The 15,584-nt window shown below is 41.9% G+C and overlaps 1 protein-coding gene across 1 annotated transcript; it reads left to right on the top strand.

Moving 5' to 3' along the window:
* Positions 1-4,278: 4,278 nt before the first annotated feature.
* On the top strand, positions 4,279-14,658 carry mtmr10 (myotubularin related protein 10). The gene is made up of 16 exons (XM_068739972.1): positions 4,279-4,335; positions 4,968-5,028; positions 6,763-6,899; positions 7,354-7,426; positions 8,128-8,270; positions 10,042-10,135; positions 10,279-10,426; positions 10,878-10,965; positions 11,064-11,152; positions 11,418-11,548; positions 11,624-11,693; positions 12,021-12,091; positions 12,306-12,478; positions 12,754-12,885; positions 13,414-13,596; positions 13,924-14,658. The coding sequence occupies exons 1-16, from the start codon at positions 4,279-4,281 to the stop codon at positions 14,530-14,532; spliced, it is 2,259 nt and encodes a 752-aa protein (XP_068596073.1). The 3' UTR covers positions 14,533-14,658.
* The last annotated feature ends 926 nt before the right edge of the window (positions 14,659-15,584 follow it).

Raw genomic sequence — 15,584 nt, 5'->3', positions numbered from 1 at the left:
ACTAATGCAAACCATCTGTTGTCATGCCGACGTTCTATTCAGCATCTGCCACAGAGGGGATCTGTGAGTGATGCTGGTGTCTGCCATCCCAGATAGTAAGGATGGCAATCAGCCCATTTCCTCCTCTCCTCTCCTCTCCTCTCGATAGATTTAGCAATGCTTTTCTTATATTTAAACAAACATGTATTTCTTGTTTTCAGAGTGTGATCTCTTTGTACTATTATACTGATAACTCTATTATCACCAGATATTATTTTTTTCCAGTAATTCAAGCAAATGATGCTTTAGTTAAAAAAAATCTAACCATAACTAAGTGAGTTAGTTATGGTTAAGCGAGTCAAAACTTTTCAAAAGCAGACTTAATCCATGAAAATGTTACATTTTGAAGTTTCGGTCATGGCTCAAGTACAAAAATCTCATGATAGCTGCATATTACATAACCTCTGTCCTTCGGGATTTTCTGAAGGACTAGCCTTACAAGCTAAAAAATAACACTAGATGTAAAAATGGTTTCGATCAGGTTTCAATCCTAACTTTAAATAGACATGGTCTGTGTCTCAGAGAATGATGATGTGATAAGTTTAATGATGCAACAATGCATGAAGAACACTGAACCCTACTTGGGATTATTTAAGAGGCATATTGCTCTAAGGATGGCCAATAAATGTAAAGGTTTAAGGGCTCCTTAAACCTTACATTCCGAGGAAACCCCGAAAGAAACCGTAGTTTAAACTCCTCAAGTTTAAAGAATTGTTGCCAAAACACAACAACAAGGCCACAATACCTCCTCCGCGACTTGGCTCTAGGTGTGTCTACTGTGGGGATGGCATTCAGTAACCAGGAAAAACCTGTAATGCATGTGTGCGTGCATGCGCGTGCACACACACACACACACCTACTGCACATTACTTTACTTTTTAAGTGACGTTGCAGCTCTATTGGCGCCATTCCAAAGGGTCAAATTCAACAGCTCAGGCTGATTCCTGTTACTACTGTCCCTCCAGCCCATAATGAGTCTGACCGAGAAGCTGTCAGGATCCGGATGAGCGTCAGGGGATCAGACAGACGGAGGTGATCCTTAAATGTGAGACTGATGATAAATAGAAGCAAAACAATGCAAAAAAAACAAACAACAAACAAACAACAAATATCACATTTTTTCATTTTCTACGATTAGTCACAAGCAAAGCTTCAGAAGCGAGCATGTTATTGTAATGGGTTCATCAGAGGTCGAAGGTAATAGTATTTAAACACTTTGTTTCATGTCTGGTTCATCAGAGGTTGAAGGTAATAGTATTTAAACACTTTGTTTCATGTCTGGTTCATCAGAGGTTGAAGGTAATAGTTTTTAAACACTTTGTTTCATGTCTGGATATTTTATATAAGTGACTGTACATCTGTCTTGTTTTGAGTGGAGCACAATGGCAGCATGACGTCGATGTACGGGTTAAATATTTATACAATACTGGCTGTAAATGAGGTCATAATATCCGCAAATATCACTTACCATCTTCGGTGAACGCAACACCTCGTTTATGTCGACGCGATCCAATAAGTTAGACTCTCTGCGAGAACTTCAGTGTTTAAAACAAACAAAAACAAACAGCTCTGCCCCCCCCCCCCGCAGGCAAAAGAGCAAAGAGCCAAAGGTTTACGCAACGGATTCCCGACAGCCTCCTGAAGTCATGGATGCGGCTTCTCAGCTGCGTCCTCCGGCCATCGTCGCTGACAGCAGAGCGCAGCGCTGATGAGCAGACTGCGGCGCGGCCGAGCTCTCAAACGCGGAGAACTGACCCAGGAGGTCCAATCAGAGGCGCCGAACTCCGAGCACGCTCAATATTCATGCGGAGACCGTCCGGCAATAAAGCGACTGCGCATGCGCGGCTCTAGTTCACTGTCTGTGTCCGATCATCCATCCCTTTTTTTTTTAGTATTTAAATATATATATATTTTGCTTTTAAGCTGTTCTTTCTTTCTTTTATTCCAAACATCCTGTGACGTAGTTCGCGCTCCTCTCCCCACGCAACTCCGTGGGTGTTGCTGGTATTTATCCCTCACGGCCAGCCACCGGCTCGACTCGTCTTGCAATGTTGTTGGGTGGCGAGGCGAGTCTTTGGGTGTAACCTGTCTAACAGGTAACCTCTGTGCGCACGGGACACCGCGCACGGGACACCGCGCACGAGTGAGTGTGTGCAGTGTTCATTCTAGATGTGTACTTGTACACCAATTTATGGAAGGTATATCACGAAATATGTACTCACTTGTATTAAATAGCATTACTCTGTAGTAGAAGACAAAGAATCCGAAAAAGAGAACCGTTACAGTGCATAAATAAATAGGTAAATAATGCTATAGTTTATTTAGATCAATGCAGTGTTGTGTCGCCACCTCGTGGACCTTAATAGTTAAAGCAGGCATTGATAAACATTGTTGATGATGATGATGATGAATATATTTATTAAATAGAATGTTAGAGTACAAGTACAGTCACACAGTAGCATGTATTACAGTACAAATAAAGTCAAACATCCTGTCTCAGAGGAGCATTTCAAAAAAGCCCTTGCGGTCTTGTTTCCGTTGAAAGTCCTTCGTACATAAATCATCGACATTTAACAATACCAATTTCACAATACAAATAAAAATAAAACCAATATTAAATTACTCAATTGATGCAAAGTAACAATAGAAAAATAAAATGATTTTACACCGATGCAAACTAACAATAAATTCAAAATAAATTACACCACCGATGCAAAATGACAATGAATAACAATAAATTACATAAATTACAATAAATTACCGTTTGGGACACCGTTATGTTTTTGTGTTTATTTATATTTCGGTCTTTAATCACAACAGAGCATTATGAAAATCAATATGAAAACAAAACGTTGTTAAAGCTATTTTCACACTATTCATAATTGCTGTATTTGTATTTTTCTTATGTAATAAGACTTATATGTAATAACTTGTAAATTCAACATGGAAACATGATATTAAACCCAACCTATTTGGGAATAGCAATTCCTATCAGAAGAAAATGCTTTTTTGATTATGATTAGACAGGATTAATCAATATTTAAAACTAAATAATTGGATGTGACTGTGGCTAAGCTAAGCTGACCTAAACAGCGTGCAATGCGGTCGAACCGGTAATACAAATAACTGTTGTTTATTATCTTTGTGCAACCTCATCCTTTCTGAACTCAACCACAGTCCAGCACGCACCCTCTTCTGCCCCTGCCCGCACGGTGCACGCACCTGTGCGTCATCGAGCCTGATGACGGCCTCGCACTCTCTCCCTACTCAGATAATAATGATTCTTAAATTGCCTTTTAATCTGAGAATGTTATTTATGTCCCTCGTTGTCTTCTGAGACTGTTTGTTTGGGTCAGTTTTGCTTTACTGTGATGCTGAACACAACAGTGGAAAATATGTGGTAGAAATAAATGATCACAAAGAGGCCTACTATCTGTATTTAATTCTTCCATTGGTTTTTTTTTTACACTAAATGACTGAAATGTAGGAAAAATGAATAGTTGAAAATTGTTATGGCGACTTTCTAAAATACACGCCCACGCTTCATGGGAGTTGTAGTCCACGTTTCGTTTACTTGGCGAACGCTAACAGATAATCGTAGTTCTGTAGTTCATATGACTGATAATTGTCGTTTAATATCAAGTGAAACGATACATTTATGCGGTTTGGAATATCGGCCACGCTTTTGAGGTTAATAATTTACATTTTCAGAAAGTTTGACGGAGAGTCTCGGGACGAAACGGCAACATTGGAGTCCGGAAGAAGGGCGGGACCTCGGCCTGAGATAAACATGGCCGTTAAGTCCTTCAGGGCATTCGGGCTTGTGTTTGGATGAGCGTCTTTAGTTTTCAGGAAGTCACTGAGCGCAACTAACAGAGTAACATGTGCAAAGAGAATGTAGGCAGTCAGTGGACGCCTGTGGATTGTTTTGCTCGTTTCTTCTCTGCCGGGGGACGGCCTTAGTAAACTTCCTGCAGTACTTTTGTGTGTGTTTTTTTTAGCTAGCTAAGCTAGTCGAGCTAGCGCCGACGCCTCAGCTTTGACTTCTGTCAACTTTTTCAACCAGCAGTTGCTGCTGCTCCTTGGCTGCTTCTCGAAATGGGAGCGTGAAGTCGCTGGCCCGGATGAGTGCTTCACACACGGGCGTCTCGGAACGACTCAGCTAAACTTTGTTACGGGCGACCTTTGGGCACTTCTTTCCATTGACAGCAGCGAAGAACCAGCCGAGGAGCGGACATAATGTTTTCTGTCAAACCCACGAAGCCAACCTTCAAGAGCTACCTGCCCCCGATTCAGGTGTGTGTTTGAACTTAAACTGACTACGCTGTATATTCATCTTCATGTTATGGCTCCATTATAAACTACTCAAACATCTAGTAAACATTGGCGTGATTGCACATTTTATGAAAGAATTTCTGAGATTCAATTGAGCCGACTTTCACCACGAACAGTCTTCAAGCTGAAAGTCAGCCCTTTAACCCCAAAGTGATTCATTCACTTGAAATAAGTCTGCAAGATCGGAAGCAACTATTTCCCTTTGAAAGCCTTTGAGCCATCACGTTATCTGCAGGTCTGCACAGTACTGTGGATTGAGTACTAATAGCAGTACTTTACTGTTGTATGTCTTTGTTTCCCTCTACTTTAAACAGAAAATACTGTGAAACTGCATGTTACACGTGGGTCGTTAATTTTAAACCATTTAAAGAAATTGGCAAAACAAATAGACTATTGGTCATTGGGCAACCAGGGCTGGTTTTTAAGCGTAATGGTAAATCCCTTCTGTTTAAAGCAGTTTTTGTTTCGTGCTTTGTTTGCTATGCTTGGACACAGTTTGTGGTCATTTTCCAGCCCTTCCGCGTTTTAATGACAGTACACATTTCTGCCATTATTCATGAGCCCTCTGGGGTTTGTCCAATGCTTTTTTCCAGTCTGATGTGACGAAAGCCATTGAACCACCCATTAAAAAACTGGAACCCAAGTTACTTCCTGGTAAGTGTATTTTTCTGTAAATTCGTCAATAGAAGAGAACCATCTATTTTGTGGAAAGCAGACTGTACATTCTGGTTGTATTTGTTTTATTTTAAAAAGTGATTCAGTAATTGGATGAGTTTTTCCTCTGACGTATCTGACCCTTCTATTGCATTTAATGTCAATAAACATAATTTCATCTTTGGCAAAAAGGCTTTTATTAACAAAATACCTCCAGATTTCAGACACGTTAATGATGTCTTTTCAAGAATAACACTTAGGCCTGACCATCACAATGTGTTCTGTGTCTTATGCCGTGAAAGCTCATTTTATGACTTTAGATAATAATTCATCTTCTTAAAGTTCCTGATAAAGATGAGTCATGAGTCTAACAAGCATGTCAACCCAAGGAAAAATACACAACCCTCGTGGAATAATATTAATGTCATTTCCTGCTTTCATCCTCTCCATGTTGTCAGTCATAGCTAGCGGTCTTTAAGATACAAAACATTCATTCCATTGACTCAGTGTGTGTATAAACTGCAGCTGCTCAATCTTAATGAAAAAAAACAAATATATAGTTGGTTACCTATTCCTTCAAACAAAATCCCATTGTTGTTCAGTGTCTAAAAACATCCCTTTTAAGGCTACAGCTTAGAATGTGCCTTTAAATGTGCTGCAACACACCCACCAGTATTGAAAGTATTGAGAACCATAAAGTGCCTCTCAAATGTTCTTGTGTTTGTGATGTAGCTTTCTTGCGTTTGAACCATCAGTGGTGTTTTAATAACCTCACTGTTAGTTTTCTTGCTCTGCCAAAGCACCCTCAGACATTTAAGAACATGACTTTGTATTTGTTTTAGCAAATGCTGTTGCAAAGGAGGCGGCTTAAAAAAAGCTGAGTTGTCATTGGTTGAATCCCGGCTGTAGCTTTTATGGTTTACAAACATAAAAGTCTGTTAAGGTCCAGGCTGACAAGGCGATGTTAACTGACTTGACTATAAACCCTAACTTCCCCTTAGGGATAAATAAAGTACCGGATCTATTGATCGATTGGAAAATTTTTCATCCATTGCAGGTGGCATTGCTTTTGAGCCTTTTCCATATTGAGCCTGGAGACAATCAGACAGACAGGTTTCACCGACAGCTCTCTCTAGATGTACTGCAGGCTGCTTTGAAGCAGTCTTTTTATGTGACTGGCTGCAGGACTCCACCCTGTTGCTCCAGTTCTCGTCTTTATAAAAGATCTGGGGAATCTTTCTATAACCACATTCTTGACTAATGGCTGATTGTTTATGCTCAGTACTGGTAAAGGTACAAATGAAAAGCCACCACTTTGATCTGAAGCCTAAGCAGTATCTATGACGACGCTGGAATGTGGCAGAAGTGCTGTGTCATCACAGAAAGTTTGTACCAAGCGAGAGTTAAATACGGAAAAACAAATGCATTTTGTCTTTTTCTGCCCAACAGTGTAAATGTTTTTATTTCAGGTGTTTGAAACGTACAATACATGCAGATATACCAAAGCTATAAAATCAATCAACTGATTGGCCCTTTAAGCGCTAGCTTATAATAAGTATTGACATGGAATTGACTAATGTTCATTGCCTCTAAATTCACTACCAGCATGTTCGTAAAGCCAAAATGAGGCCTTCATTTTCTTCAAACGTGTTCTCCTTTGAACTGTAGTCCAGAGCTGAGGTTTCATACTTGCATCTTCTTTGTTTGTTTGTTTGTTTACTTGCTTGTGACCAGGGGAGATAGTCGTCAACGAGGTGAACTTTGTGAGGAAATGCATCAGCGCTGAAAGTAGCCAGGATGACCTTTGGGGGAAGTTGATATGCACCAACTTTAAGGTTTCCTTCATCCCTCAAGATGACCTTCCTAAGCAGGTAGAATAAATTCAAAACATTTATTCATTATCTCTTCATTGCTACGCGTGATAAAAAAATAAAATGATTTCCTTTTTAGTGTTCTCATTACGAAATCATAGATGCCAAATTTGACTTCCTCTTACCGTCCATGAAAATGTGGAATTTTAGATTTTAAACAAAGATTGTCATCACATGAATTTAATATTTTGGTCTTGCTACAAAGAAACTTATATACAGTCCTTGTTTGTATATACCAATACATACCGGAGGGAGGGAGGGAGGAAGTAAAACTAGAATAAAGTACTTCACTGCACTATATTGTCCATGATTGTGTACGAGAAGTGAGAGCCACGATCGTTTCGTCATTGCTCAGAGCGGCTGAAATTTGTCCACACAGCAGAATTGGAGTCAGTATTTGTGTGCAATGTAACGACTGCAGGACGTCAATTATTACTATTTTATTTTGCCACAGAAATTCAAGTTGTCCCACCTCTTGCTTGGAGAGGACGACGTCCCCCTTACCTGTCTGGAGCAAGTAGTAACAGGTACAGCTAACGTTTGTGGAATACTTTTTGTTTTTTATGGCATTCGCCTAGCGACTTCCTTTATCTTGTCACCGGAGGTCAGAGTGTCTGAAAATGAAGCAATGTTTTCATTTGCTTTGGATATCAGAATTTTGAAAGCTTCTGAGAGATAGAGGAATTAGGAATTCCCAAGAAAGGCTCTTGTGTGACTGCTCCTCTTTGTTGTTCTCCCTGGTCAGCGCTAGCGCCTGATGCTACAGCTACAGCTGTGATTAGTGGCATCGCAGCCTGGCTGGGATCAGCCTTGTTTTCACTGCTGTTGATCTCGAGCAGTGACGTGCGCTGGGTCGGCGAGGAGGCCCGAGGCGGCTCAATTACAGGCAACATTATTATTTTGGGATTTCTAAGCTGTAAAGAGAGCATTTGCTCTCAGTGCAGGGTAATGTCAATCACATCAAGCTTTAGTTCTGCAGTAATTCCTATTCTCACAATCCTTTTCGTCAATGTGTCCCTGACAAGTTGTGAAATCAAACCAAAATGTACTTTTCATTCTTAAAATAATGCAAAAGCTAGTTGAGCAGCGTTGGCTGACATTATGTGCTTAACATCTTGCACTTGACTTTGATTTCTGTTGCGTACAGAGGATGTGGTTTGAAATGTAATTTAAGGCATTAGCAGGAAGTGGAAGTCTTGCCGTTTAATTTTTTGTTTCTTCCTCTTAGTAAATGATACAAAGGGGAAGAAGAAAGTGCTGGGATCAAACCAAAAGCTGAAATTCAACCCAACGGAGCTCATCCTCTACTGCAAAGACTTGCGCATCATACGGTTCTGCTTCCATGAGGCCGGGCCTGAGAGTGCCAAAAAAGTAAGTCCTACAAATTTTCCTGGGGTTGTTTTGAGATCATTTATTTATTGAAGAAGATTTTCAGAGTATCACCAAACGTTGGCTGCCTTAGCAGCAGCATCAGTGAAAGTACACAACATTCCACTTTAATGTCCTACCTACACATTTCATTCCCTTTCCGGAGTCTCCTTGCACATTTAACTGTTAGTTGTTGCTTAGTAAATGTTTCCTTTCCTGTCAGTCTGAGTTCACCACATACAAACACACACGGTCAGGACTGTGACCCCCGTCCTTAATCGCGTGGATAATTGTCAGAGAAACGTTGTCTCTCCCTCCATCTGAATAGGAATGACTAACATTTCAATAGCATTATCAGTGTGGCCTCGAGCCAAGCGATGACTCAGAGACTTTGAGAACAATGCTCGTTCAGGGCAAAGGAAACAGAGTGATTGTGTTTGTAGGCCCAACTGGCAGCTTGGCTCTGACTCATCTCCTGCACAACGATTGGATGGGCAGATGTTTCTTCAGTTCACTGAAGGGTCCTGTGACTCAGTGGGATCAACATCGCATGTTGAAATGATGCCGATGTCCTGATGGTTCTTTTTTTCCGGGGGGGGGGGGGGGGGGATAACTGGTGTTTTCAGAAGATAGGTTCACTCGAGTCCTTTTGATGCGGGTGATGATCCATGGAGATGCATTCGCTTTAATGTTCAACTCGAGAGGCAGGAAGCTGGTCCCACCCAAACATTAATGGTGCCTTAAATGCCTGGAAAACATACATTTCCTTGCTTTCATTAGCCAGTTGTTTTCTGGTTTTAGCTCTTGAGCAGACGAGCAATAGCGTCTGACTGAAGTTACCGTGACTTCCAAGTTCTTTAAATGTGAAAATGTTTGGAAAAGGAGAAAAATCCAACCATCGAAGTTGTTAACTGGAAAAGAACCTGTCCAGCAGTCCTATTTTCACGACGCTGGAGAGTCAGCCAGCTGCAAACGCAGCCGCCCGTAACGACACATTCAGCACTGCCACACGGTTCTGTGTTAAAAGCATCCTGATATCTCGGGGTGTCGAGATCCTGATGACAATTTGTGAATTGTAACGGGCAGCTGCAGGACCCACAGATGTTTGGCAGCTGCAGATTGCTTTACAGTATGCCAGGAAAATGTGTGATCTCCTCCCATGACATCGCCGCTCAGCAGAATTCCAGTTTCTCCCTGAATTGATCAGTGGTATCTTTTCTGCAGTGGGATTATTTAACGGCCTCTGCTGCATTAGACAAAATGTTGTTTTTATGAATAGCGCCCTGGAGTAGGCTTTCTGTGAAGGACCTGCCCTCCCGTACTCTTTGTGCATTTATTTACGGACCGTCGTGGAGATAATTAGAGTGCGAACCTAAAACGGGTCTCAGTTCTGGTTTCCTCCTCTGTGACACGTGGAATTAAGCCAGTCTGTAATAGTTTAGCTTTAGGAAATTACAGAGTTGGAAGCGGTCTTCTCCCCCCCCACACACACACACACACACACACACACACACACACACACACGTTTTCCCTGTGCCCTCTCTCGTGGTTTTCACAGCTTTACTGGTGAATAGGCTGCTTTGTGTGAGTCCAGTGGAGCCGCAGAGATCCAGAGCATTGAAACATTTGCCATCCCGGGCTTCACTTGTATTTGTGTGGTTGCTGAACCTGCCTCGGTTCACTTCAGCACAATAGATCATGACTAGGAAATGAACTGGTGAAACCCGATCCTCCTCGATAATGTTCGGTTGCGCTGTGTGTCTTTTTATTTTAGGTTTGCCTTGCTATTGCCCACTACTCCCACCCAGCTGATCTTCAACTACTCTTTGGTTTTGAGTATCATGGGCGGCGTTACCATGAATCTAAAGGTGCGCATGCTATCATTTATCTGTGCTAACATTTGTTTTGCTTTTTTTTTTAAAATATAAACTACCAAATAATTCACGTTTTAATCATCCAGCTTTAATTACTCTTAATTATACACACAAAAATTACCTCAATCTCTCTGCAGGGGACCGAGTCAATGGGTCCACCCCTCGGGGGCGATTAAAGACCCCCATTTTTGACTGTTCATCAGACTGGGATCGAGAGATCAAGAGAACGGGGGCTTCTGAGTGGAGGGTGTGCTCCATCAATGAAGGCTATTCCATCTCACCAAGGTTTTCAGCTCAGGCTGTTTGTTACAGGCAGTTTGTGATGGGCTCTGCAGCTCCTCCAGTTTGGCCTTCGTCCTTATGGACGGTCTAAATTTCACCATTCACTCATACTTGGTATGTCTTGGCAAGACGCTGTATTTGTACTGTCGGGTCTTTTACGTGCTTTTTGAATTACTTCAGGGGAAAGAGCTGTGTGTTTTGCAATGGACAATATGCGCCTTTCATTTGGGTTCAGTGCTGAGATCATTGCGGCTTTCATTGTAAAGATTGTTGCGTTTTATGTAGAGTGTAGGAAAACACTGCATAGTAGTAGCTTGCACCAATTTGTGCAGGCTAACAATATTTACAGTGCACTCTGAATCCGTTCTCACCCATTTCATGTCACCGTCTTTATTGAGGCTTGTGCTTTAATTGTATTTTTTAACACGGTTATTCCTCTAACCTTTCTCCTTAGTCTTCCAGAGTACATTGTGGTGCCCGTTTCTCTGACAGACCAGAACCTAAAGCAGTACTCCTTGTTCTTCGCTGATCAGCGCATCCCTGTGAGTCCCAGTGCTCTGACTTCTCTGGTTACTGTGTGCTTTTGGCAGATGTCCAGGAATAAAAAATAATTCTGATTTATCTAAATTCTTCCTCGTAGCTCTGGTGCTGGAATCACACAAATGGAAGCGCTCTGGTCCGCATGGCAAGCATAAATGATCCGTTGGAGCAGAAGAAGATTGATCAGAGGTACACAAATGTCCTTGATTTCAATAAGATTCTCAAGTGAGGAGGAACAATTCCACTCTCTCTTTCTCACTGAAATCAAAGAGCAGTCAACGCCACCAATGGAAAACGAGTGTTTGGATTTGTTTAGATTTTATTTCAAACATCAACTAAATTTGAATGCTAAAGTTGTGACTAGGTTAGCGATGCATTGCTTCAATGTTTGTTTGAAGCATTAGGGTTAGGCCTATCTAACCCTGCCATCCATGTCTGCCTTGTATTACTGAAGGGTCTTCACCGCTATCTCAAGAAGCCACCCACTGCACATTGAAGTCATCTCGTCAGATCTCGACAGGTGGCTTCCTGGCATCCAGGACATCCAGAGTGCCTTCGTTAAAATCAGGAACATCTGTGTCATCGGTGAGTCTCTAATAGATGCAATGGGAAAACGGCTAATAGTTGATCAAAGCGTTTGACTGCTTTAAATGTGTGCAGAGCCTTTTGAGGAGACGGAGGAGAGGTGGCTTTCAGCCGTTGAAAACTCCCGTTGGCTTGAGTACGTCAGGTATGTAAGGGTTAAACTGGTTGTTTAACTTCCAGTGTGGCATTAGCTCATTCTAATGTTTTGCTAAGCTTCACAAAGGCTGCCGTGCTTCCACCTGAAATATAACATCCGTGCATGCGTTGTTGGTTCTGGTGGTCTTAGCTTCGTATTTGAGAGGCTTTTACACAACTTGTGTAAGCGACTGTTAATTTGTAGACTGCATTTACTTCTGTTGTACATGTGCAACTTATTTTATGTACTTACCTATCTGAGAAAAGGTTACTTGTGTGGACAGCATGATCCTTTAAAGCATTAAAGCCAATTAACAAGTTATTTTTGTGTCTCCAGGGCTTTCCTGAAGCACTCGGCAGAGATAGTGTACAACCTGGACGCAAGGAATACTTCAGTCATTCTTCAAGGTTCAAGTTTTAGCATTGAATATAATATTTCTCTGCTGTATTTCATTATCCGTCCTTTGGGATACTGTGTGAGGGGGGGGGGGGGGGGGGGGCTTCAAACAGACTGTTCACCGGGCTTCTAAAATAAATCCTTACCATATTGTTACCAACAATGCGTTGTTGTACTTTCCATGTTAACATGTCGTGCTTTCTGTCCGTCCTATTTCTCGCACAGAGGAGGAGGACAGAGACTTGAACTGCGTCGTGTCGTCCCTGGTGCAGCTCATGCTGGACCCTCATTATCGGAGCCTCGCTGGCTTTCAGAGTTTGGTGCAGAAGGAGTGGGTGATGGCCGGCCATCGCTTCCTGGACAGATGCAACCATTTGAAAAAGAATGACAACAAGGAGGTCAGCCTTTTTTTACACAGTACAGGAGCACAAAGACGACAAGAAAGACTCGTCTCTCTACAACGTCTTTGTTTATGTACACTGAACAAAAACGCTTTGTTCAGCATATTATTTTCAACTTTTGCTGCTGGCTCAATCGTGGGACAGCTATTATCCGCCGGTGTGCTTTGGTATAATGATGTGAAATAATAAATAATTATGGGAAATAACAGTTTGTCTTTTTCCTTTTGGACAAGTCTCCCCTGTTCATACTGTTCCTGGACTGCGTGTGGCAGATGATGAACCAATACCCAGCAGCATTTGAGATCACAGAGTTCTATCTGACCGTCCTGAGTGACAGCATGTGGATCCCACTCTTCAGTACCTTCCTCTTCAATTCTCCCAAACAGCGAGCTCAGCACTTAATGGTGAGCCAAAGAGACTTAGGATTTTACCGGTACTAGTGTTGCTGTTCGTATGGTAAATATTTAGATGAAGTTATTTATGAATTTCACGGGAAACAATGTAGAAGATTCATCCATCATTATGAATATATGATAAATCAATGAAGCAGATTATTTTCCTGTTGGATGAAATTAATTGTTTTTATTCTTCCTTAAAAGTTAAGAAGAGTTGTTGTGGGACCAACGAATGAAACTTTGTCAGAATGTCTTTAAGTTTAAAATCCTTTGTTTCATTGATCCGAGGATGAAACACAGAATCTTTTACTCCCGTTGATTTTTGTGGTATAATTTTGTGTCGGCGATTATAATAACCTTCGGAGAGGTATACATTTGACTCGTGGGCAGGAAGGCAAACATTAAATCAATCAAAAGCAAATTATAGTGGTTGTGGTTCTTTGTGTTACCTCCCTGAATTGTCTTCTTGCGTCTATATTTTCGTTGTGTACACTGTTTCGTGTTCACGGTATGAATAACATTGTGTTCTCTCTACAGGACTTTGCCAAGAATAAAGCCATTCCTCAAGTAGAAGACCAGGTTTTGTATTTCCCTCCTGTTTGGAACTGGTCCCTGCAGTTCTCCTCCAAAGACCAGACCCTTTTTAACAACCCCATGTACGTGGGCAAAGGAGCAGCATGTGTTCACAATGGAGAAGTGAAATCATTCACTCGCACAAAGGTACACGAGACACAGACTGAGGGGTCCGACTTCATTGTCTTTTGTGTTTTTGCTTTCTTTTATTAGCTTGGATACACGGCGTAGTTAAATGTTTTCCACTGTCAATTTAAATGTGGAAGGAAGTTCGACTAACAGGACAAAAGATTGTGCTTTCCCAGCCTTCAGGAAGGAATCCTAATATGGCGTAGCTTAGTCATTAATGGATGTTAATTAATCAGTGGCTCACTGCCGTCTTATTTACATGGTCAGATTGAATGAGAGCATCGGTGGCTCGGCCGGATTCTAAACGGACAATTACATATTCTAACTTTGTCCCTCCTGCAGCAGAAGTCCTTCAGCTTTCCTTTGAGAGGAACGCCAACGCTGCGCAATGCGCTGAACGGAGGAGAAGACGGTTTGGCTCGGCGGGGGTCCCTGGTGTCGGTGCTCAGGTCAGATATTTCACCAGTGAAAGATGAAAGCCCATCAGAGCGCTTCTTCAGGGAGTGGTTCTCCCGCCCTGCCGACCAGCACGGCGTCCTGATTCCGCTGCTCATGCCCTCACACTTGGCTCTCTGGAAGCTCTTCTTTCTGCGCTGGGTTCCTGAAGCCTGCATTCTCAAAGGAGGCCCCATCACAACCTACCACGCCGTCTCGCAACTGGTTGATGAAATTGAGATACTCAAGAGCCAGCTCAGGCAGTATAAGAGACCCAGTCCAGGCAGAATGACACCAGCCCGCCCAAGTGGCCCCCCCTCAGACCAGAGGCGGATGTATTTCTCAACCAGCTCTCCGAATACCCCTCCAGCACTTCCGGACTTCCTGACGTCCTCCTTTCCTTACTCCACAGTGGGAAATCTGTGTCGCCGCAGTATCTACGGGACTCCCATTAGCAAATTTCTGAATGGGGCAAAGACCTGGCTCTCCACAGAGACCCTAGCCAATGACACTGTCTGAGGTTGTGGGCCTCACTTTTCAGTACTCGTGTACTCGTGTAACAAACAATTCTCTTGTTTTCTTTCACCTCTTTCTTAAATACCAACAAGGAAAATGAGAAAAAAACAAAAAGTCCACTTTTGACTTCTGATCTTTCATAATTTATAAGCTAGATTTTGCACCATTGTTGCTGCATTGAAATATGAGGTAATTTCTGAATTGCGTTGACCACAAGCCGGCATCATTTTATTCTAGAGGAGTTCAGATTATCGAGAAGACGTCCCTTTTCATTGGTCAGTGAGCTGTTACTGTGAGATCTCTTCTGATGTGAAGGCGCATAACAACGGATGCTTTTTCTTTTCTTTAGATCTAACTGCTGTTTTTCATGAACATACTGTACGACACACACACACACACACAAGGGTGCGTTTGGAGATGTTTGTGCAGGGATGAGGCGAGGAGCCGTCTTTCCACGATTCATGAGATTCACTGAAATAATCCCAGAATTCACTCGGCAATAGCATCCATTAATTTTCTTTGAATTCAGATTGCTTTGAGACCATTTTACTGTAACTGAATCAAATTATTTGAATCCAAAAGGAAGCTGCCCCCCCCCTCTTTCTTTTTTTTTTTTTTTTTACAGCAGCAGCATTGATGCATTTCATTAAACACTTTTTTTTTTACTACTTTGCTTGTTTATATCTTCAAGGAAATGTAATCAAATATCTTATATTTTACTTGGTCTTTATTCCAGAAGGAGTAAGAAAATAATACTGCTAACAGTAATTTTACCATGTGGTTAAAAACAAAGGATGTGGCCCGGCTGAATGTAATGGGGTTTTATGTCGTAGGGGGTCCTTCCTTTCTTTTGCACAAGCTTAAGGCTATCTGCTCCGAGTGTCCATATTTTAATGGCTGTCCTGGGGTTTCACTGTAAGTAGCAAATTGTGTGATTTCAGGGTCTTTGTACATTTGCTATATTTTTGAATCCGAGAAAACGGTCTATATTTGTAGTCTCATACACCAGGTGATACTTGGTGGGGGAAACAGAGCTGTGAGGACTTTAATCTGTG

This window comes from Brachionichthys hirsutus, chromosome 1, assembly GCF_040956055.1.
Source record: "Brachionichthys hirsutus isolate HB-005 chromosome 1, CSIRO-AGI_Bhir_v1, whole genome shotgun sequence".
Lineage (NCBI taxonomy): Eukaryota > Metazoa > Chordata > Actinopteri > Lophiiformes > Brachionichthyidae > Brachionichthys > Brachionichthys hirsutus.
The sequence above is the reverse complement of the archived record's forward strand: the minus strand, read 5'-3'. Positions and strand labels throughout refer to the sequence as shown.